The 22,824-nt window shown below is 38.2% G+C and overlaps 1 protein-coding gene across 2 annotated transcripts in view; it reads right to left on the reverse strand.

The window, feature by feature from the left end:
- LOC127680964 (cytochrome P450 2J4-like) overlaps window positions 1–22,193 on the reverse strand; it is a 47,011-nt gene extending 24,818 nt beyond the window's left edge. For both annotated transcript variants that reach the window (XM_052176793.1, XM_052176794.1), the window contains exons 1-5: window positions 21,978–22,193; window positions 16,763–16,925; window positions 15,583–15,732; window positions 14,194–14,354; window positions 1,589–1,765 (exon numbers count right to left, since the gene is read on the reverse strand). In XM_052176793.1, coding sequence (XP_052032753.1) covers window positions 1,589–1,765; window positions 14,194–14,354; window positions 15,583–15,732; window positions 16,763–16,925; window positions 21,978–22,193 — 867 coding nt within the window. The remainder of the gene's footprint in view (window positions 1–1,588; window positions 1,766–14,193; window positions 14,355–15,582; window positions 15,733–16,762; window positions 16,926–21,977) is intronic.
- Window positions 22,194–22,824: the final 631 nt, after the last annotated feature.

The following is a 22,824-nucleotide window of genomic DNA, read 5'->3' on the forward strand; positions in this document are numbered from 1 at the left end:
ACTTCTCAGTTTCCCTTCAGAAAAGAGTTTGACTCACAGGGCTACCAACTGAATTTGGCAAAGGAAATTAGAGTAAGGCTCATCCAGCCTCATGGACTGAATAACTACTGAATTCTTTTGACTTTCTGTTGGTAGATAGCCATTGTTGGAATAGGTGAACCATAGACTTTATCACACATACAAACATGGACTCTAGATGGCATGTAATGTGCCTCTTCTTCTAAGGAAACACTGTTGTTTCTAACTGATTATACCAGGAAGATGCAAGAACTGATAGAATGCACAAGCATTTTACTGTACACTTGGACAGAGGAGGAACCTGGAATTCAATGAGTTAAAGAGTGTATGACAGATACTGTAATGTGGATTAGCCGGAAGTCTACTGAGATTATAGCAGCACAGTGAGTTATGATCTGAAAATGAAACATCCTTTGCAGGATCACGTTTGGAATAACTGAATCCTACTTGTTGGGTCTAATTTGGGGGTTCAGGAGAATTAGGAAGTCCATTGAGAGTCATCACCATGGGAGGTACTCAAAGTATAACAAGGCACTGGACTCTGTATTGGTTTCTCTTTCTTGTACATAATTATGTGCAAGCTCATTACATCCCTTTCCTCCAATGAGCTAAACTGTTCTGCCATTCCATTCTGTAAGAGTCAAACAAACCCCACACTCCCCTGAAAATTATGAACTAATCTCTTAAATTGTTTTTGCTTAGTGGTGTCAAAATGAGGCATAGATAATATATACATGCAAATGACTGGTTTCTAATCTTTGTGGTTGGAGAGTTATGATATAGGAACAGAGGAAAGCAGAGGCCCCACCCAGAATTTCAAGTTCAACACTAGAACTAAGTTAAAATCACTGTGTACTGAGATGGGGTGGGTGAATTATCTTAGACTACCTCATCAAAAACTAGAACTGTGAAGTATAAATACTGATATTACTTTGTGTATAATTTCTTTACCTAAGGGCAAAGTGCAAGGAGGGTCATAAGGACCCATTATTTACCATCTTTAGAACCTCATTTTAAACAGTAATGAATGGTTTTCTTCTAATGATGTTGCTGTCATACTGCTTTATGCATTGCTAAAATATTATTCCTAATTTATATTTACACAGTGTGTTTACCAGCATTCTAAAAAGAATCCCAGATCTTTATTTTCTATCCTGTGCAGGTGACTAATAAGCTAAAATTGACTTTGTAGCTGTGATTAACTTGGGAGATAAAATATTAGCCTGGGTTATCCTTTTTACAGTGGGGTTTGAAGATAAAAACATAGGAGATGTGATTTAAAGATGGAAGCAGCTGATGAGAAACAAATAAGAAAACTTGGTGATAACGATGAAGGAAGGAACCAAAGAAAAGGATATTAGAGTCCTCCCAGAGCTTGGAGTATCTTGACGGTGGATTCTGCATCAACTCAAAAGATTCTCACCAGGGCAGTAGGCAAAGGGATTCATCTTGCAGAGAATCAGTGCAGTGTTATAATCTTATATAAATGTTTCCATGATAGAGGGTCAATAGGAAACTTCTAAACCACAGCAGTTTTTTTCTACAGAAACCCAGGTAGCATCTTCCTCACCTTTGACATTTCTATAAGGAAAGCATCAATGAAGTCTCTTGGCTTATCAGGATTCAAATCTTTCTTGTGACTGTCCACCATACGTGAAACAAACAATTTCAGTTTTTCCCAGTTGCTGAAAAGTTTTTGATGTGGTCCAGGAAGATATTTAAATATGGATGGAAAGAAATTGTAGAGCTTATGAAGAAAAATAGGAAAATATCAGAGATACCATGAAGTAACTTTTCCACATTTTTAAACAATCTTTTTCTTCCTTCTGATTCCTTCTTGGTAGCATTGTTGCTCTTTTGGTTTATGGGGTTCCCCTTATCTCTGCATATCCAGGTGCTCCAAACTGTGCCATATACAATATGTGAAACAACTGGCCACTTTTAATGAGTAGAGCTCCTTGATCCTGATGTACTCCAACACCTCTCCTATGTGAATATTGGCATGCAATTTAATTATTTATTTTGATTCAAACATTAATGATTTCTCAGATTATTTTGCAAATAGTTTTGATATAGCACATTAACCAATGCAGTCACACGGTCTCACACTTTGACCTAAAATCCTCCAATGCCATCTACTATACTCAAAATCAGACAGTGCTTTGAACCCATAAGCCTGTGAGAGATAGAACTATCCAAATTTTCATCATTATCCATGTTCCTCTACACAGTCAAACCATCATGGTCTCTGTGATCACACTGAGGGCATTTCTCTTTCATAAACTGAAAGAGAATTCCAAACTGAAAGAGAATACCATCATTTTGGTATTCACTGTAAATAAATGATGTCTCTGAAATGAGTCTGGTCCCTGTACTTTACTTCATGGAAGTAATGCTCAAAAGTCAAGTGCATGGAGCTTTGCTATTTGGTTATTTTTAAAGAGATAGGCATCTTTTTACCCACTTTCTAATATTTCCTCTGGATTTATTTATCCTCAGGAAAATTACCACTAGTACGTATTTTTATGTACCTCTGTATGGTGGTGCCCCAACTTGATTTAGTTTCTGTATGGCAAGATGCAATCTTTATTTAAGTAAGGTAAATGGTGAATAAAGATTCAAAATTTTTATGTAATGTACAGATAGTATGGCACAGTATAAAATCTACAATACTTAAAATGTGTTAGATGTGTGTTGCTAGTACTGGTAACTTCAGATTTGATAACATTTGCAACAAATATATTTTATTATTATTAATAATGTTAATTAGGCCAATATTTATTTTAATATTAGATATTTTATATTTTATATTTATTAGATTATATTTAATATCATTAAAGTTGTTGATATTTAATATTAATTATGTAAATATATAATGTTTAATATTATTTATTTTATTAAATAATGCTAGTAGTAGACTCTTTACTTGTGGATTCTCACTTTGCCCACTGAGATGTACTAAAGACACAAAGCATTCCACAGATTTCTATTGGAATACTGTTTTTATTATTTGTATAGTCATGTCTAAATACATTAATATTTGCTAATTGTTTTCTTCCAATTTTTGTTTCATGTCTCTTCACATTATTGTTCAACCATTTTATTGATTTTCTCATTGATTTTGCTGAATTTTTACCTGTAAAAACCTTGTCATTGTATGAGGTTTCAGACTTCATGTTGCATGTTTTTATATGTAAGACCTCATTAAGAAAATTGATGCACATATAATTTTGCAGTGTGTATAAAAGTTCCTAAAAGTAATTGGTCATGCCAAAAATGTTATCACACTCTGCCACCACCTTCTCTCCCCTCTTAGAAAATTTCCCCTAATACATTCACCTTGAATTTGACCATGCATTAGCTGAATCCTATGGACTGTGCTTAGTAGGAGGAAAGAATGTAGCTCCTGAACTTGGAAATAGTATGAGTAAGAATTATATATCACAAGAAACACAACTTAATGTAGACAATCAGAACAACCAATACCATACTTTATGCTTCTTTTCATACAGGTAGCAACTTGCTATAAACATGTAACCATACTTATAACCAAACTGCTAACAAATTCCTTAGTTTTTAACGAGATCATCCCTTATTTTGAGGAGAAAGTATTTGTCCAGTTTGGATAATTGATAATAAACCCACTTTGGGTGTATCCTAGTGAAGTTGATGCACAGAAACAGAAGGATTATTATTTTTACTACTACTACTACTACTACTACTACTACTACTACTACTACTACTATTACTGCTGCTGCTGCTATTATTCTTTAATCACTTTTTATAGTCCAGTCATTATTTCCTCTCCTATAGTTGCTCATCCCATTCCTCCATCCCTGTCTCTAAGAAGATGTCATCTACCCACACACCCCACCACGTATCCCCACACCCTGCGGCTTGAAATCTCTCCATGGTTAGGTGTACCTTCCCTCACTAATGCCAGACTAGGCAATCCTCTTCTGTATATGTACTGGAGTCCTCATATCAGTTAGTGTATGCTGACTATTTGAGAGATCTCAGGGGTAGTTGACCAGGTTAGCTGGTCTTCTTATGGGGGTCACATTCCTCCTCAGCTTCTTCCAGCCATTCCCTAATTCAACCATAGTGGTTCCTGACTTCTGACCATTTGGTTGAGTATAAGCATCTGCATCTGACTCTTGAAGCAGCTTCCTGGAGCCTTCTCTTGAGTTGGATCCCAATTTGGGCCAATCCTTTCCCTCAGTCTTTTCTCAAATTTTTTTGTCCCTGAATTTCTTTTAGACAGGAACAATTCTGGGTCAATGTTTTTTACTGTGGGGGTGCATCCTCATCCCTCCAATTGATGCCCTGTATTTCTATTGAAGGTGGACTCTATAAGTTCCCTCTCCCCATTGTTTCGTATTTCCTCTAAGGTCACCTAAGTCCTGGGAATCTCTCCCCTCCCAGGTCTATGGCACATTCTAGAGTGTCCCATACCTCCTGCATCCTAAGGTTGCCTGTTTCCATTTCTTTCTGCTAGCCTTCAGAGCTCCACTCCCATCCTCTGTCCCTACAATAGTTGATTTTGTTCCCCTTTTTACCCTCTCTGGACCCTCTCCCACCTAGGTCTTCCCTCCCTTTTGCCCCCTCAAGATTGCTTTCATCTCTGTCACAAGTAGGATTGAAGCATCCTTACATGGGACCTTCATTTTGTTAACTTTCTTAACTTCTGTGTATTCTGTATTTTGTTTAGCTAATATCCAATTATCAATAAGTACATACCATGCATGACCTTTTGGCTCTGAGTTACATCACTTAGAATGATATTTTCTAGTTCCATACATTTGCCTGCAAAACTCATGATGTCCTTGTTCTAAATATCTGAGTAGTATTCCATTGTGTAAATGAACCTCATTTTCTGTATCCATTCTTTCCTTGTGGGACATCTGGGTTGTTTCCAGCCTCTAGGTATCACAAATACGGCCTATATGAATATAGTAATGCAAATGTGGCATCGTTAGGCATCTTTTGCATATATGCCTAAGAGTGGTATATCTGGCTCTTCAGGTACATTTATTTCCAATTTTCTGAAGAACCTCCATATTGATTTCCAGATTGCTTGTAAAAGTTTTCAATCCCACAAATAATAGAACAATATTCCTTTTTTTCCCACATTCTTGCCAACATTTTCTGTTACCTGAGTTTTTGCTCTTAGCCCTTCCGATTAGTGTAAGATGGAATCTCAGGGTCATTTTGATTTGCATTTCTCTGATGACTAAGACTTTGAATGTTTTTTTAAGTGGTTCTTGGCCATTGCAGACTCCTCTGTTGTAAACACTGTTTAGTTCAATACTCCATTTTTTTATTATGTTGTTTGGGTTGGGGATGGTTAGCTTTTTTGAGTTCTTTATATTAGTCCTCTATCAGATATGGAGGTTAAGATTTTTTTCCAATCTGTAGGTTGCTGATTCGTCCTATTGACTATGCCCTTTGCCTTGCAGAAGCTTCTTAAGTTCATGACGTATATTTATCAATTGTTGCTCTTACAGTCTGGAGTTCTATTTAGGAAATTTCACCTTGACAATGAGCTTGAGGCTCTTTCCTACTTTCTCTTTTGTTAGGTTCAGTGTATAAATGGGCTGAGAATGAAATTAGGGAAACAATACCCTTTACAATACTCACAAATAGTATAAACTATCTTAGGGTAACTGTAACCAAACAAGTAAAAAACATGTATGACAAGAACTTCAAGTCTTTCAAGAAAGAAATTAAAGAAAACCTCAGAAAATGGAGAGGTCTCCCATGCTCATGGATTGGTAGGATTAACATAGTAAAAATGGCCATTCTACCAAAATAAATCTACAGATTCAATGCAAACCCCATTATAATTCCAACACAATTCTTCAAAGATATGGCAAGAACTCTCAATTTCACATGGTAAAATGAAAAACCCAGGATAGTGCAAAGAAGCAATTCTTAACAATAGAATAACTTCTAGGAGAATCAAATCTGTACTACAGAGCAATGGTAATAAAAAACTATACGATAGTGGTACATAGATGACAGGTTGATCAATGCACTAGAATCGAAGACTCGGAAATGAAACCACACCTTTATAGACACTTGAACTTTGACAAAGAAACCATGAATATACAATGGAAAAATGAAAACATCTTTAATAAATGGTGCTGGTCTAACCAGCAGTTGGTGCATAGAAAAGTGACAATAGATCCATATTTGTCACCTTGAAAAAAGCTCAAGTCCAAGTGGATCAGGGATCTCAACATGAAACTAAAGGTTTTAAAGAGAAAATATGAACTTTTGAAGGACCAGAAATTGATACATATTTATTTTCTTTGGAACCATTGTATATTCAAGGTGAGATAAAGCTAAAACTTCTGCAACTGTTACTTACACACACACAGCAGAAGAGAAGTCTAAGTGAACACAAACTGTAACACAGACATACAATAAATACGAAAGTACAAACTGGGAGAATGTCCCTAAAAACTAAGTCCTGAATATATAAACCCATATATACTAAAAAGAAGTTAAGTGCTACAAGAAGAGTTCACAAGTGTTCTTAGAGAAATGATTAGTGGACTGAAAGGGCATTCAACTAAGGAGATGGGAGTAAGGAGCTAGCTAGCTCTGCTGTTAAGAGGGCTGGCTACTTTATAAGTTTGAATGCCATGACTAAGACCATACCTGGTAACTCCAGATTCAGGGGATCCAAGCCCCGTTCTGGCCTTCTAGAGTACTACACGCACATGAGGTTCGAAGTATCTTTATAGGTACACCTCCCATACACATAAAATAAAATGAATACGTCTTAAACATTTAATTGATAGAAAAACAAGAATATTTTTTAAAAGCAGGAAATAAAGTAATTCAGCTTCACTAAGCCAGCAATGGAAAAGTGTTTAAAGCAACATTATACTCAGAAGAACAACTGCAGTGTCAATCAAGAGAACACAGGAAAGACTGCATTTCATAACAAATTGCTGAATTATTGAGAGCTATGAAACAATCCACTGTGATTAAAATCCTTAACAAGATAACCTAAAAAGTGAACTAAACAAAGAATAAGCACTTATTCAACCAGCCAGAAAAAAAGCTGTAAATTATAAAAGTTCTTGGAGACTTTGATATAATAATCTTAAATACCAATGACTCAAACACAACAAACATAACAGACAGATTGAAAAAACCTAAACTAACGTGTGTTGTTTCTAAGAAACATACCTTTCAGGCAGAGGTAGTAGTAATTAAAAACATCCAAGTCTAATGATTCTGGTATTTGAAAATTTAAGTTTGAAATGTAATATCATACAAATCAACTCAGGGCTTCCAATTTTGCAGAATCAAGAATAATGAACATAAAATTTCAGAGAAGTCCTGAAGTAATAACAGTTATTTCAGATAGCTTTTCTCATTTGGTGATAGCTCTTCCATTGTAAAAATCAAAAGAAAAGAGTTATATTACACTATACATCAATGGTCTTAAGAGATGGCTTGATGGTAATCCTTCCGATGGGAACACAGTAATAGAAACTTCTCAAAAAACCGAATGCATTCTACATTCCAAATTATGTCTCATAAGACACAAATGAATCAAAGTTGTCTATAAAATGAATGAGGGCAATAGCAGTAGACACACCACAGAAATTTTAACCTTCAATAAGGCACTATAGGCAACTTCAGAATACTGAGAATGAAGGAAAAAGTCTTTTCCAGGTGAAACGCTTACCAATTGGTTATAAAATAGCGGATGATCATCTTTGAAAACATAATGAAAGTAACATTATACAGAATGATCAGATTGTACTATATATTTAGAAACATTTATATTTATACATATACTTAGAAAAATACTTAGTAAAAATTGTGCCAATGAGCTTGAAGTTCTTTTCTACTCTTTTCTACTAGATTCAGTGTGTTTTATGTATGTTGAGGTTCTTGATCCATTTAGATTTGAGCTTTTTACAAGGTGAAAACTATGGATCTATTTTCATTTTTCTACACACCAACTGCCAGTTAGCCCAACACCATTTATTGAAGATGCTTTCTTTTTTTCCATTATATATATTTTGGCTACTTTGTCAAAGAGCAAGTGTCCATAAGTGTGTGATTTTATTTCTGGGTCTTCAATGCTATTCAGTTGATCCAACTGTATTTCTCCATATTGGTACCATGCAGTTTTTATCACTATTCCTCTGTAGTACATCTTGAGGTCAGGGATGGTGATTTCCCCCTGAAGTTCTAGTATTGTTAAGAATTATTTTTGTTGTCCTGGGTTTTTTTCATATGAAATTAAGAATTATTCTTTCCATGTATTTGAAGGATTGTTCTGGAATTTTGATGGTGATTTCACTGAATTTGTAGATTTCTTTTGGTAGGATAGGCATTTTTACTGTATGAATCCTACCAACCTATGAGGTTCTCCATTTTCTGAGGTTTTATTCAATTTCTTTCTTGAGATATTTGAAGGTCTTGTCATAGATTTTTACTTGTTTGGTTATAGGTAAGCAAAGATTTTTTATTTATTATTTGGCACTACTGTGAAGGGTATTGTTTTCCTATTTTCTTTCTCATTCAGTTTATGATTTGTGTAAAGGAAAGCTACTGATTTGTTTGAGTTAATTTTAAATGCAGACATTTTGATGAAGTTGGTTACCAGCTGTAGAATTTGGGGGGTTGAGTATATATAATGACATATCATCTGCAAATAGTGATACCTTGACTTCTTTGTTTCCCTGTGATCTCCTTTCGTTGTCTTATTGCTCTAGCTAGAACTTCAAGTACTCCAGTGGCTCAGGCTCTATGTTTAAGAATTCAGAATTGGGACCTCATGAAACTGAGAAGCTTCTGTAAGGCAAAAGTCATAGTCAATAGCACAAATTTGCAACCTACAGATTGGGAAAAAACTTCATTAGCTCCACATGTGATAGAGGGCCAATATCTGAAATATTTAAAGAACTCAAGAAGCTAACATCCAAAAAACAAAACAACCCAATTTAAAAATGCAGTATAGAGCTAAACAGAGAATACCCAAAAGAGGAATCTCAAGTGGCCAAAAGGAACATAATATGTCAAATCCTTAGTTATCCATGAAATGCAAATGCAAATGACCCTTAGAGTTTACCTTATACCAATCAGAAGGGCTAAAATAAAAAATTCAGGTGAGAGCACATGTTTGCAGGAATGTGGAGAAAGAGGAACGCTCTTGCATTGCTGGTGGTTGAATTGCAAACTTATACAACCACTCTGGAAATCAATCATGAGGTTCCTCATAAAGTTGACAATATATGTACCCAAAGACACAGCTCTATCACACTTGGGCATACACCTAAATGATGAACCACCATACCACAGGTGCACATGTTCTACTATGTTCAGAGAGGCCTCATTTGTGATACCTAGAAGCTGAACAAAAACCAGATGACCCACAATGGAAGAATGGAATACAGGGAATGTGGTTCATTTACACAATGGATACTCCTCAGCTATTAAGAGTGTGTTTTAATCATCATGAGATTTGCAGACAAATGGATGGAACTAGAAAATATCATCCTGAGTGAGATAACTCAGGCCCAAATGGACATGGATGGTATGTTCTCACTGATAATTGGAAATTAGCCAAAAATTATATAATACCTAGGATACAGCCCACAGTACACAAGAAGGATAACAAGCTAAATGGCCCAGGGGGATGCTTTAATCACATTTTGGAGAGAGAATAAAGCAATAACAGGAGGCAGACATATGGAGGATCCTGGGTAGAAGAGGGGAGGGACAGAGGCAAAGGTGAACATGATTAGTTATTGGGGGCAGGAAAGTCCTGAGAGACAGCAGAATGAATGACATATGCAACCTCATGGGACAGGAGGTACTTGAACCCTCTAGAATGTACCTGAGACCTGGGCAGTAGGAGACTTCTTAAGACTCAAAGGGAGGGACTTTACATGAAATACCAACAGTATGGAGAAGAAACTTGTAAAGTCCAGATGTAGTGGAAAGACAGGGTATCAAGTGTAGGAAAAGGATTGCCATTCCACAGTCAAAATTTTTGACCCATCGATGGAAAGATCTTCCATGCTCTTGTACTGGCAGAATTAATAGAGTAAAAATGGTCATCTTGCCAAAATCAATCAATTCTTCAAAGAGTTAGAAAGAGAAATTTTCAAATTCATCTGGAATATCAAAGAAAGAAGGAGGGCACACATTAGAAGACAAGCAGTCTCAACTAACCTGGACCCCTGAGATCTCTCAGATACTGACCCTCCAATCAGATAGCATATAGTAGCTGGTCCACTTCTCCTGACACATATGTAGCAGAGGACTGCCTGGTCTGGCCTCAGTGAGAGAAGACATGGTTAATCCTCGAGAGTCTTGAAGCACAGGAGTGGGGAGGCTTGGTTCCTGTCTGGAGTGGGTGAATGGGGATATTCTCATGGAGACAGGAGGGAAGAAGAACGAGAGGAGGAGCTGTGAGAGGCCAGGCCAGGCCAGGCCAGGGGTTAGGACTAGACTGTAAAAAATAAATATAATAAAATAATTGAGGCTGTGAATTTGAAAGAGCAGGAATGTGTCTGAAGGAAGGAAAGAAAAGGGGGAAATAATATATTTATATTAGAAGCTTAAAAATATAATAATTTTTAAATCACCCTAAAATATCACCAAAATGAATGAATGAATGAATGCATTCACTTCAATACTGGCAGCTGAATATTTTTAAATTCTTAAAACTCTAAACCTAGGATATTTCAAATACCTAACCACAAAGAATGTGACATCATGTTCAGAAACTGCATTCAGACATGTTCAGATAAAGTTAGGATATCTCAATACCAACCACAAAAGAAGTGACATCATGTTCAGACACTGCATTGCATATGAAGAAGAATCTTAACACAAGTTAATAAGCTACAAAATACACTCAGAATATTACTCTAAGAAAGGAAGAGGGGCCATCAAAGGAGCAAATACTATTTAATGGTAGGATTATTGTTATTATTATTATAAATCCTTTATCATTTTTTGTGAATTTCCCATTATATAACCCAATCCCACTCATCTCAATATCCCTTGTATCCACTGTCTGCCCTCCCTGACCCTCACAAAAGAAAATAAATAAGATAGAACAAAAAATCTAGTTGTAGAAGAAGTGTGTGCAATTTGTCACACACAATACCCTTACACTCTTTTGGTCAACATTTCTTCACTTGAAACATTCATTGCAAAGGGTCATTGGTCTGTTTGGAGGCCTCTGGCTTGTGTTACACTATCTATACTAGAGCCTCATGGGAACTCCTCTTGGATAATCTATTATTGCCCTATGTCATAGGGATCCTGCGACTTTGGGTCCACAGTACTGGCCCTTTCTTGTGATACAGCAGATGATAGATTGAGTAGGTGTTGGAGTGAGCCACCTCAAAACCCTATCCTCAAATGGGAGGTAGGTGAATTGGTCATTCCACCAGAACTCTTGTGCCCAAATCACCAGGGCATGTTCTCCAGCACTTCTCCAGGTGCCTTACCCAATGCTGCAGCCAACAAGGGGAAGAACCATGTCTACAGATCATGTCCTCTGGTTGGATCATCCATACTTCCTCTATCTACTAGGTCAGCTCTACTGTGCTGCCCAGGTGAAGTACAGGGCCCAGTCTCTCAATTGTAATTATTTTTTTTTTTTTGTTAAAAAAGAGATGTCCCTCAATGGAGGAATAGATACCAAGAAATGGGGTACATTTACAAAATGGAATACTACTCAGCTATTAAAAGCAATGAATTTATGAAATTCTTAAGCAAATAGATGAAACTAGAAAATATCAACCTGAGTGAGGTAACTCAATCACAAAAGAACACACATGGTATTCACTCACTGATAAGTGGATATTAGCCCAGAAGCTTGGAATATCAAAGACAAAGTTCACAGACCAAATGAAGCTCAAGAAGAAGAAAGAACAAAATATGGATAGTCTGGTCCTTCCTAGAAGGGGGAACAAAATACACACAGAAGGAGATACAAAGACAAAGTGTGGAGCAGAGACTGAGGGAAAGATCATCCAGAGACTGCCCCTCCTAGGGATACATCCCATATGCAGTTACAAAACACAACACTATTGTGAATGCCAACAAGTGCTTGTTGACAGGAGGCTGATATAGTTCTCTCCTAAGAGGCTTTGCCAGTGCATAACAAATACAGAGGAGGACACTCTCAGCCAACCATTAAACTGAGCACAGAGTCTCCAATGGAGGAGCTAGAGAAAGGACACAGAAGGTGAGGGGGGTCTACAGTGCCATAGGAGAAACAACAGTTTGAACCACCCAGTACTCCCAGAGGTTCCAGGGTCTAAACCACCAACCAAAGAGTATACATGGAGGGACCCATGGCTCCAGACACATATATAGCAGAGGATGGCCTTGCTGAACATCAAAGGGAGGAGAAGCCCTTGGTCCTGAGAAGGCTAGATGCCCCAGTACAGGGGAATGCCAGGACAGGAAAGCAGGAATGGGTGGATTGGTGAGTAGGGGGATGAGGATGTTTAGGAGATTTTCCTGGGGGAGGGGAACTAGGAAAGGGGACAACATTCTAAATGTAAAGAAACATTATATCCAAAAATAAAACTAAAAAAGCGAATATCATTCAGAGTGAGGTAATCCAGACCCAAAAGACACATGATTTTACTCACTTATAAAAGGATATTAGCCATAAAATATAGGATAACCAGGCTATAATTCACAAACCAAACGAAGCTAAGAAACAAGGAATGCTAAAGGGAGGATTCTTGAGTCTCACTTACAAAGGAAAATAAAATAGTTATCGGAGATGAATAGAGAGAAGGAACGGTGTGGGAGACCAGGTGAAGAGGGGAACAGGGATGGGAATCATCTAAGTAGAGTGGGATTGGCAGAGGTCTGGGAGAGAGAACAGAAATCAGTGGAGGCAGTCATCTCTAGAATAAGCTGGAGACCTGGGATGGGAAGAGGCCCCTGGGTATCTATGGGTTGACCCTAGTTGAGACTCCTAGCAGCTAGGAATTTAAAGGCTGATTTGGGCCACCTACTCTAGCCAGCAGGATTTCCATTGGAGGAAGGGGAAAACACACACACACACACACAAAATCTTTGATTCAAAATTTGTACTATCTATAAATATGCAGTGATAAAGAGCAGGAGAGATTTAGGTGAATCAAGGACTAGCCCAAATTGAGATTCATCCCATTGGAATGAGTCAGTGCGTGACACTATTAATAATATGCTTATTAAACATATGAGCCTGGCATAACTGTTCTCTGAGAAGCTTCATCTAGCAGTTGATAGAAATTGATGCAAAGACCCACAGCCAAACATGAGGCAGAACTGAGGGAATCTAGTTAAAAAGTGGGGTATAAGTTTGAGGGACCTGGAAAGGTCAAGGACACCACAAGAAGAACTGGGCTCACGGAGAGTGAATCGCCAACCAAAGAACAGGCAGAGCTGTAATGTAGGCCTACTACACATTTTCAGTAGATGTACAGTTTGGTATTGTTGTGGATCAGCTAACAGTTAGAAGATGGGTTATCTCTGATTCTATTGCCTGTCTTTATATCCCATTTTCCTGACTAGACTGCCTTGTTGGGTTTCAGTGTGAGATGATAGGCTCAGTTCTTCTACTACTTGATGTCCTATGACAGACTGGTACACATTTAGATTTTCTCCATCTCTGAAGAGAAGGGGAAGGGATAGTTGTGGGAGGAGCTTATGAGGTTGGGACAGCAATCAGTATGAAAATTAACAAACTAAATTAATTAATGAAAAGAGAGTGAATGTATCCCATATATATCAATGAAAATATTGGAATAGATCATATAAATTCTAGAAAATTTTTATATATGCTAAATTCATATATTATAAATTGATTTGTAAATTCAAATTTTATGACATTACATCTTAGCTTTAAAAGCCGAGCGGTGGTGGCGCATGCCTGTAATCCCAGCACTCTGGGAGGCAGAGACAGGTGGATTTCTGAGTTCAAGGCCAGCCTGGTCTACAGAGTGAGTTCCAAGACAGCCAGGGCTATGCAGAGAAACTGTCTCAAAAAAAAAAACCCAAATCCCCAAAACAAAAACAAACAAACAAACAAAATCCCCACACCAAAAGATAAGCATACCTGTTTTTGAGTCAGTCATAGTCTAATATTCTTTCCAAAATAGGCAGAGGCAGAGAGCTTACCATTGTTGCCTTTGATGCCTCCAAACACGATGTCTCATCAACTAACTTCAGTAGCTCCTGAAACTGATTGTCGTCATACTCAAAGCGCTCCCCAGTTGTGATGGACCAAAGAATATTGGTAACTGCATTACTGATCCTGAAGTGAGGGTCAAAAGGCTTTCCTGCAGGTGCAAAAAGGGGAAGGTTGTGCCTTTTAAAGGTCAGGTCTGTAGAGACCTGGGAGGTGAGAGGCTCTCAGGATTCAAAGGGGAGAACCTTAGATGAAATGCCCTACAGTGGGGTGAGGGAACTTGTTAAGCCCACCTCCAGTAGAAAGATGGGCATAAAGTGAAGGATGGGGTTGCCATCCCACAGACAAAAACTCTGAGCCATAATTTTTCCTGCCTGAAAGAATTTCAGAGACATGAAGAAGAGCCTAAGGAAAAGGAAGTCCAGAGACAAGAAGAAAATGAGATCCAACTCAGTGGGAAGTCCCAAGCCTGACACTATTACTGTTTTCAGAAAAAGTGACTTTTCATGACTGTCCTCTGAAAGACCCAATAAGCAGCTGAAAGAGTCAGATGCAGATATTTATACCTAACCAATGGACAGAAGCTGCTGGTCTCTGTGGCTGAATTAGGGAAAAGCTGGAAGAAGTCGAGGAAGGGGGTGATCTTGTAGGAGAACCAGCAGTGTCAAATAATCTGGACCTCAGGAGATCTCTCAGATATTGGGACACCAACCAGCAGCGTTCACCAGCTGATATGAGGCTCCCAACCCATATAAAGAAGCGAGCTGCAGGGTTTGTACTCAGTCAGAGAGGATGTACCTAACCCTCAAGAGAGTGGAGCCCCTAGGGAGTGGAGAAGTCTGTGGACTTGGGGGAGTGAGAACATCCTTGTTGAGATAGGGTGAGGAAGTATGTGATGTGGAAGAGAGTGTGAACTGAGAATTGGAAAAAATATTGACAGTAAAAAAAAAGGTTAAATTAAAAAATGAAAGATCTTGATTTCTTTTCTTTCTTTCTCTTCCTTCCTTTCCTTCTTTTTCCTTTCTTTTTTCTATTATATTTTATGAAGTTTCTACTCTGTGTGACATAAAATTTGCACAGTAGAGGAAAATGTGGAAATCTCTTGCCATAGCTCCCTACATGGATAATGGTATGATTCAAGGACATTGGCAATATGTAAGATGTCACATATATTATCAGGCTTTAAGTTCAACAATTTGTTTAATGACTCATTTATGTGCTTAGCTACAGCACTCCTGGGCCAGGGTCATGGTTACATGTTCATTGTTCCAACCACAGTGCCCATCACCCCGTAGGTCAAAGACACAATTTAGACAATAAATATTTCTTCAATGAATGAAATGACTAGAGGCCTCTGCACCACCCTGTGAAATGCCTACCTTTCTCCTCTCCTATGGCCTCCACAAGATGGTGAGCCTCCTCTTGGATGCGCCCTTCTAAGCTCTTCTTCCCTAATCCAAAATTCTTGAGTATTGTCAGTGTGAATCTTCTTTGTTCCTTCCATGTTTGGCCACTGGAAAAAACAATTCCTTCAAAAGAAAGACAGCATAATGATATTGTGATTGTGACTGAGAAATACCTGAAAAACTTCATGCATATACTTGAAATAAAAAATAAATATGGAAACTCAAAACTGAGTAAGGAGCATTCCAATGCAAGTATGCAATATGTTCTGCTGACTTGTGAAAACACTTAATTTACTAAGTACTGTATTATATAATTTTGTACTGACAGGAACTGCATAGGTTCATACTCAATTAGATAAAATGACCATTTTAGTTGCAAAACACTGAGGTATGATAATATATTGTAAAGTAAACTTTGAAAGACAGCAAGTAGGTAGGCATTCAGTGTTCAAATTCAAGTTTTTATGGTTCTAAAATTTCACTCTTATAATTAGACATATAATTCTATTTGTCACAAAGTGTATCCAGGATATACTTTGGAATAAAATAGGGCACACATTTATGAGGATGAAAGAAAGGAAGTAACTGAGAGTTTCTATTAAAAATATAGATTAATAAAAGAGAAAATGTATCAAGAAGTTAACAAGGATGAGTACTCTCTCAGTGTCTCTTTTACACACACACACACACACACACACACACACACACACACACACACACTGTTTTGTTTAGCCTCAACAAAAGATGGGCCTAGTCTTATTGCAACTTGATAAAACAAGACTGGTTGATATCCATGGAAGGCCTCTGATTTTCTGAGGAGACAGAGAAGAGGGGTAAAAGGGAGGGTGAGAGGAAAATAATAAAATATAACATTTTATGAAGGATTTGATTCATAGGGATACTGTTAAATTACTGACAGAGAGTTACTTTTAGCATACAATACACACAAGGTCTCATACTACAAAGTATTATTACCAGCACCACTTTCCCTTTTGAAAATTTCATAAATGTGATATGCATCTTATCAATATTTTTTTTCCACTCCTTACCTCCAGCTGTCAATGGAGCATTTCCAGTTTCCCATTTTCCATCCGAATTCATGTCTTGTTTATAATAGCCCACTGAATTCAACATTCCTACCAATTAAACTTACCATTATTTTTAAAGACATGATTCCTTGCAGCCAAAGTGGGGCGTTTCATAAAGATTTGTTCCATGCCAATGAATGCTTCTCTTATTAAGGGCATTCCAGTTATGACCACTAAAGAGATGACACCAAAATCCAGGCTAATTAGGTTTCCATACTTCTTCACAAACTGAAAAACATTTCAATTGTCATAGTTGAGTGCTCCTGTATTATTGTGTTAAGGCGTGGTAGACATGTGTTTGTTCAATGATTTTATGTTGAAGGGTCTATGTGTTAATGCAAATTGAGCAATGCTCCTTGGTCTTTGGAAATGTTTCTGAAAATGTTTTTCTTCTTCTGAACTAAATTTTATTTCAATTAAAATGTAATGTACTCTATAAAAAGATCAATAATATAGGTGAGTGTGAATTTAGAAGTATTCTATCATGTACTCCTAAAAGAAGGTATAAGAATAATTGATATAGTCAACAAATTATTGGGGTTTCTACCTGAAGAATTCTAAAGTCCAGAAAGGCAGAGACTTGAGCACCCATGACCTGACAAAGGTTGAGGAAAATGTGTGCATGTTTTGTACAGCTTTTATGGACTTCTTACAGAATTAAAGGTCTGTTTGTCTAGAGAATAATGTCATCTACACAGCATATGCCAGGCATGAGATGTACATGTGTAAATAATGAGACAAACAAGGAGGGGAGTTTGCACATCTGTATGAAGAAAAGTTACCTTTGTGTCTTCAGGAATATTACAGTAATTTTAATCTCATCTCCCTTCTTTCAAATTTTAATTCAGTTACAATTGAAGTTTTTTCTTATACCTTTACTTATGCATTTACCATGAAGAACTGAGTGAACACAAATGTTTCCCTAGACTAAATCATGAGGGCATAAATGTTTTTAAAAAGGCAAGGTCTCTAACCTGGTGTACAATGAAAGCAGAGAAATAGTAGCATCAGTCCTCGGAGAGTTCAAGGTGGCTCTGTACAAGTTGGATGTAGCAAGAACATGATGCTTTAGTAAAATGTATATCAATGTCAGAAAGAGAATGTTCCCTTTTCAAACTTTTGCAGAGTGTTTCTCAACCTTCCTTATTATATGACCTTGTAATACAGTCCCTTATGCTGTGGGGATCCCTAACTATAAAATTGTTTTTTTGCTGCTTTATAAATGTAATTTTCCTACTGTTACTGTTGCAATATAAGTATCTGTTATGAAAGATATCTGATATATTATGGCAGCAAAGAGGTCAGGATACACATGTTGAGGACCATTATATTAGAAGATATTGAAATGCAATAAAGGGTGAAGGCTGGGGAGACATCTCTGAAGATCTGGAGTGATGAAAGCACATGGACTCTAATGGTGAATAACTGTGGACACTTGAGGCAGTTGTGATCTCTCAAGTCTCAGAGCCCCAGCCATGAAAGTGTTAAAAATCACCCCCTCCCTCACAGAATCCTGTGGGGAAGAATGAGAGCAGCACTGGGAGAAGCAAGTCATTTGGTCCCAGTCACCCACTGAATCTCTGAAAAATGAATGGGTTCTGTGTTCCAAGAGTCAGGGACACAAATACATAGAGACAGTCAAAAAAACTTAATGATTCAACACAAACACATTCTCAGAGATTTAAAGCTGTTGTGCCTTGGAGTCCAGAAGTCAACCAAACCAGGAAAGAAACAGTATAGATGAGAATATACTTGAATGGTAGAAACTTCCTAGAGGGGAAAAATACAACCATGCCACCATGAACTCAACAGCATGAAGCCACATGCTTTATTAAGCAAAATCACCATAATCAATGTAGAATCTAAAAATAGAAAATATTTTGAAAACAGAGAGAAAATTAAGAGTGAAGATGACTACTTAAAAAGTGTTCAATAGTGAAAAAAATCACAGGGACTGGGTAATGGGAAAAGAAAGAAAAGGAAATACAAACACACAATAATAAAATTAAGGATCTGTCACTTGGTCCTTTCTGCTGTAGCAAGCTCTTCACTGGTCTGCTCCAGTAAAACCCACTGCACTTAGAATAGTTGGTAAGAACACACTCCCCACTCTGGAGCTGCTGTTGAGGGCCCAGTCGACTCTGGACCCATCACCCACCAAAACCCATACCCTACTGAATACCACTTCCCTTCTATCCTTTCTTCTCCTTTCTCTGCTTAGTCCCCTGGAGCAGACTCTTGGCTGCAGTTGAAAACCTTCTGTTCTTAGGGCAATTGAGGACCTAAAACACTCAGAGGTCGAGAAGATACCATAGAAGAGATTGATACAGCTGTCAAAGAAAATTCAAAACATAAAAAAGCTCCTAACCCTGGAAACTCAGGACACAATGAAAAGGATAATTGGAATAGAGGAGAATGAAGATTTCCATCTCAAAGGACCTGAAAATATCTTCAGCAAAATCATAGAAGAAAACTTTACCAACCCAAAAAAAGAGATGCCCATAAAGGGACAAGAAACCTATAGAACAGCAAGTAAATGGGATCAGAAGAGAAAATACTCTCATCACATAAGAACTGGAACACTAGACACACAGGACAAAGAAAGAATATTAAAAGCTGCAAGGGAAAAGGGCCAAGAAACATACAAAGGTAGACCTATCAAAATTACATCCAAACTTTCAACACAGTCTATGAAAGAAAGAAGAGCTTGGTCAGAGGACATACTGACTCTAAGAGAACACAAATGCCAGCCCAGGCTACTATACCCAGCAAACTCTCAATCAATATAGTTGGAGAAAATATTCAGGAAAAACCAAATTCAAACAGTATCTGTCTACTAATCCAGCCCTACAGAGGATCCTAGAAGGAAAAATCCATCACAAGGAAGGTACCTGCACCAAAGAAAGGACAAGATATTAAACATCTAACAACAAAGCCAAAAGGAGAGAACCAAAAGCACATAAAACCACCTATAAAAACAAACATATCAGGAACCAATAATCATCCCTCCTTAATATCACTCAATATTAATGGACTCAAATCACCTATTAAAAGGCATAAGCTAACAGACTGGATATGCAAATAAGATCCAGTATTTTTCTGCATACAAGAAACACACCTCAATAACAAAGACAGACACTATCTCAGAGTAAAAGGATGGGAAAATTTCCAAGCAAATGGCCCCAGGAAACAAACACAACTTGCTATACCCAAATTTATGGGACACAATGAAAGCAGTGCTATGAGGAAAGTTCATAGCACATAGCACTCTCTCAAGGAGAGATCTTAAACTAACAACTTAAAAGCATACCTGAGAGCTCTAGCACAAAAAGAAGAAAACTCACCCAAAAGGAGTAGAAGACAGGAAATAATCAAATTCATGGCTGAAATCAACCAAATAGAAACTAAGAAAACAACACAAAGAATCAACAAAACCAGAAGCTGGTTCTTTGAGAAAATAAACAAGATAGATAAATGCCTGGTCAAACTAACAAAAGGGCAGAAAAGAAGTATCCAAATTAACAAAATCAGACATGAAAAGGGAAACATAACAAAAGAAATGGAGGAAATTCAAAAAATCATCAGATCCTAGTATAAAAGCATCTAGTCAACAAAACTGGAAAATCTAGATGAAATGGATGGTTTTTTAGACCAGATACCACACACCAAAGTTAAATCAAGAGCAGGTAAGCTATCTAAACAGGCCCATAGCAAAAGAAAAAAGAAGAAATGTTCAACATCCTTAGTCATCAGGGAAATGCAAATCAAAATACCCCTGAGATTTCACCTCACACCAGTCAGAATGGCTAAGATCAAAAACTCAGGAGACAGCTGGTGCTGGAAGGATGTGGAGAAAGAGGAACACTCCTCTACTGTTGGTGGGATTGCAAGCTGGTACAACCACTCTGGAAATCAGTTTGGCAGTTCCTCAGAAAACTTGGTATAATACTACTGGAGGACACTGTTATACCACTCCTGGACATATACCCAGAGAAATCTCCAGCATGCAATAAGGATACATGCTCCACTATGTTCATATCAGCCCTATTTATAATAGCCAGAAGCGAGAAAGAACGCATATATCCCTCAAGTGAGGAATATGGTATATTTACACAATTAAATAACTCTCATCTATTAAAAACAATGAATTCATGAAATTATTAGGCAAATGGGGGGAACTGGAAAATACCATCCTGAGTGAGGTAACATAATCACAAAAGAACACACATGGTATGCATTAACTGATTAGTGAATATTAGCCCAGAAACTTGGAATACCCAAGACACAATTCACTTATCAAATGATGCCAAAAAAGAAGGAAAAACAAAGTATGGATACTCTGGTCCTTCTTAGAAGGGGGAGAAAAATACCCGCAGAAAGAGATAGAGAGACAAAATGTGGAGCAGGGTCTGAGGGAAAGACCATCCAGAGACTACCCCACCTAAGGATCCATCCCATATACAGTTACAAAACCCAGACACTGTTATTGATGACCATAGTACTTGCTGACCAGAGCCGGATATAGCTGTAACCTGGGAGGCTCTGCCAGTGCATGACAAATACAGAGGGGGACACTCTCAGCCAGGCATTGAATTGAGCACAGGGTCAACAATGGAGGAGCTAGAGAAAGGACCCAAGGAGCTGAAGGGATTTGCAGTGTCATAGGAGGAACAACAATATGAGCCACCCAGTACTCCCAGAGCTCCCAGGGACAAAAACATCAAATATATAGTACACATGGTGTTACCCATGTCTCCAGATGCATAGGCAGCAGAGGATGGCTTTGTTGGATGTCAAAGGGAGGAGAGGCCCTTGATCTTGGAAAGGCTCTATGCTACAGTGTAGGGGAATGCCAAGACAGGCAAGTGGGAGGAGGTTGATTGGGGAACAGGGGGTAGGGATATGGCTTATGGGATTTTCTGGGGAGTGGGAACTAGGAAAGGGGAAATCATTTGAAATGTAAATAAAGAATATATCTAATAAAAAAAGACGAACTATCAAGTCATCTATTAAGCTTAATATCCTTAAAACAATTGAAATAATGCATAGAGTGTTGTTAGACCATAACAGAGTAACACTGTAAATTGCTCATGCAAATATAATAAAATCAACATTTTGGCATTAAACATCATGTCTCTCCCTTGAGGACCCAGATTAGAAACTAGCTCTACTGGCTAGGCTAGCAGGCAGGCCCCATCAGCCTCCAGACATACCCTTCTGCCTGTTTCAACAGTCTAGGATCAAGTCATGACACAACCAGACACTCTCTCCATTTCTTACCGGCTGGATCCCCAAATGCAGATGTGACAAGTCTAAATCAAACTGAAACAAGTTGCCCACAAATGGCAGTCGCCATGGTCCAGGAGGGTAGTTCTTGGAGCATTTGTTTTTGAGGTAATCATTCAGGAGCAGCAAGGTGAGAGCAGCCAGCAGTAGGGTCCAGAGATGGATTGCTGAGAAGATGTTAGCCACCAGGCAACCTGCAATAGCAAGCATGGTGAGAGACTGAGCTGGGCCAATCCCCTGGCAGTACTTATAGCTGGCTGGCAAGTTCCACCTTGTTCCTTGTTGGACAAGCCTGTCTATGTTTCTGGAAGGGTTTGTTTTCTTCTGGTACATTCACCCTATCTCTATTGGCCCTGCCCACTCTATGCTCCCTGCCAGTCTTCCACAATGAATAATATGGCAAACAGTGTGTCCTCTGCTCCTTGTCACCTTTACCCAAACTACTCTGTACCATGAACTCCTAAGTTTTGTTCTGGTGTGCTCTGCTCTGCCTCTTCCCCAAAGTCATGCCCATCTCTAGGTACTGTGTCCCCCACCCCTACATTCCAGACACTATATTACTAGAAAGTCACACCCAATGTAATTTAAAAGGGCTGACTAAATGTTTGAAATTATGGTCTTACTGCAGGCAGGGACCAGTCATGTTGATGTCTGTGCGCTGTGCTGCTGCCAAAGGCCACACTGGTGTCTGTGATCATGCTCCATCCTAGGACCATATTGTTGTCCATGCTCCTGGTTACAACTGAACACCAGGTACATTAGATGGCCCTTTTCTATGCTGAGTCCTGAAGTCATGTTAAGGACCACAGGCTGGGTTGATGCCAGGGACCATATTGGTATA

The sequence above is a fragment of the Apodemus sylvaticus genome, chromosome 3 (genome assembly GCF_947179515.1).
Source record: "Apodemus sylvaticus chromosome 3, mApoSyl1.1, whole genome shotgun sequence".
In the NCBI taxonomy this organism is placed as follows: Eukaryota; Metazoa; Chordata; class Mammalia; order Rodentia; family Muridae; genus Apodemus; species Apodemus sylvaticus.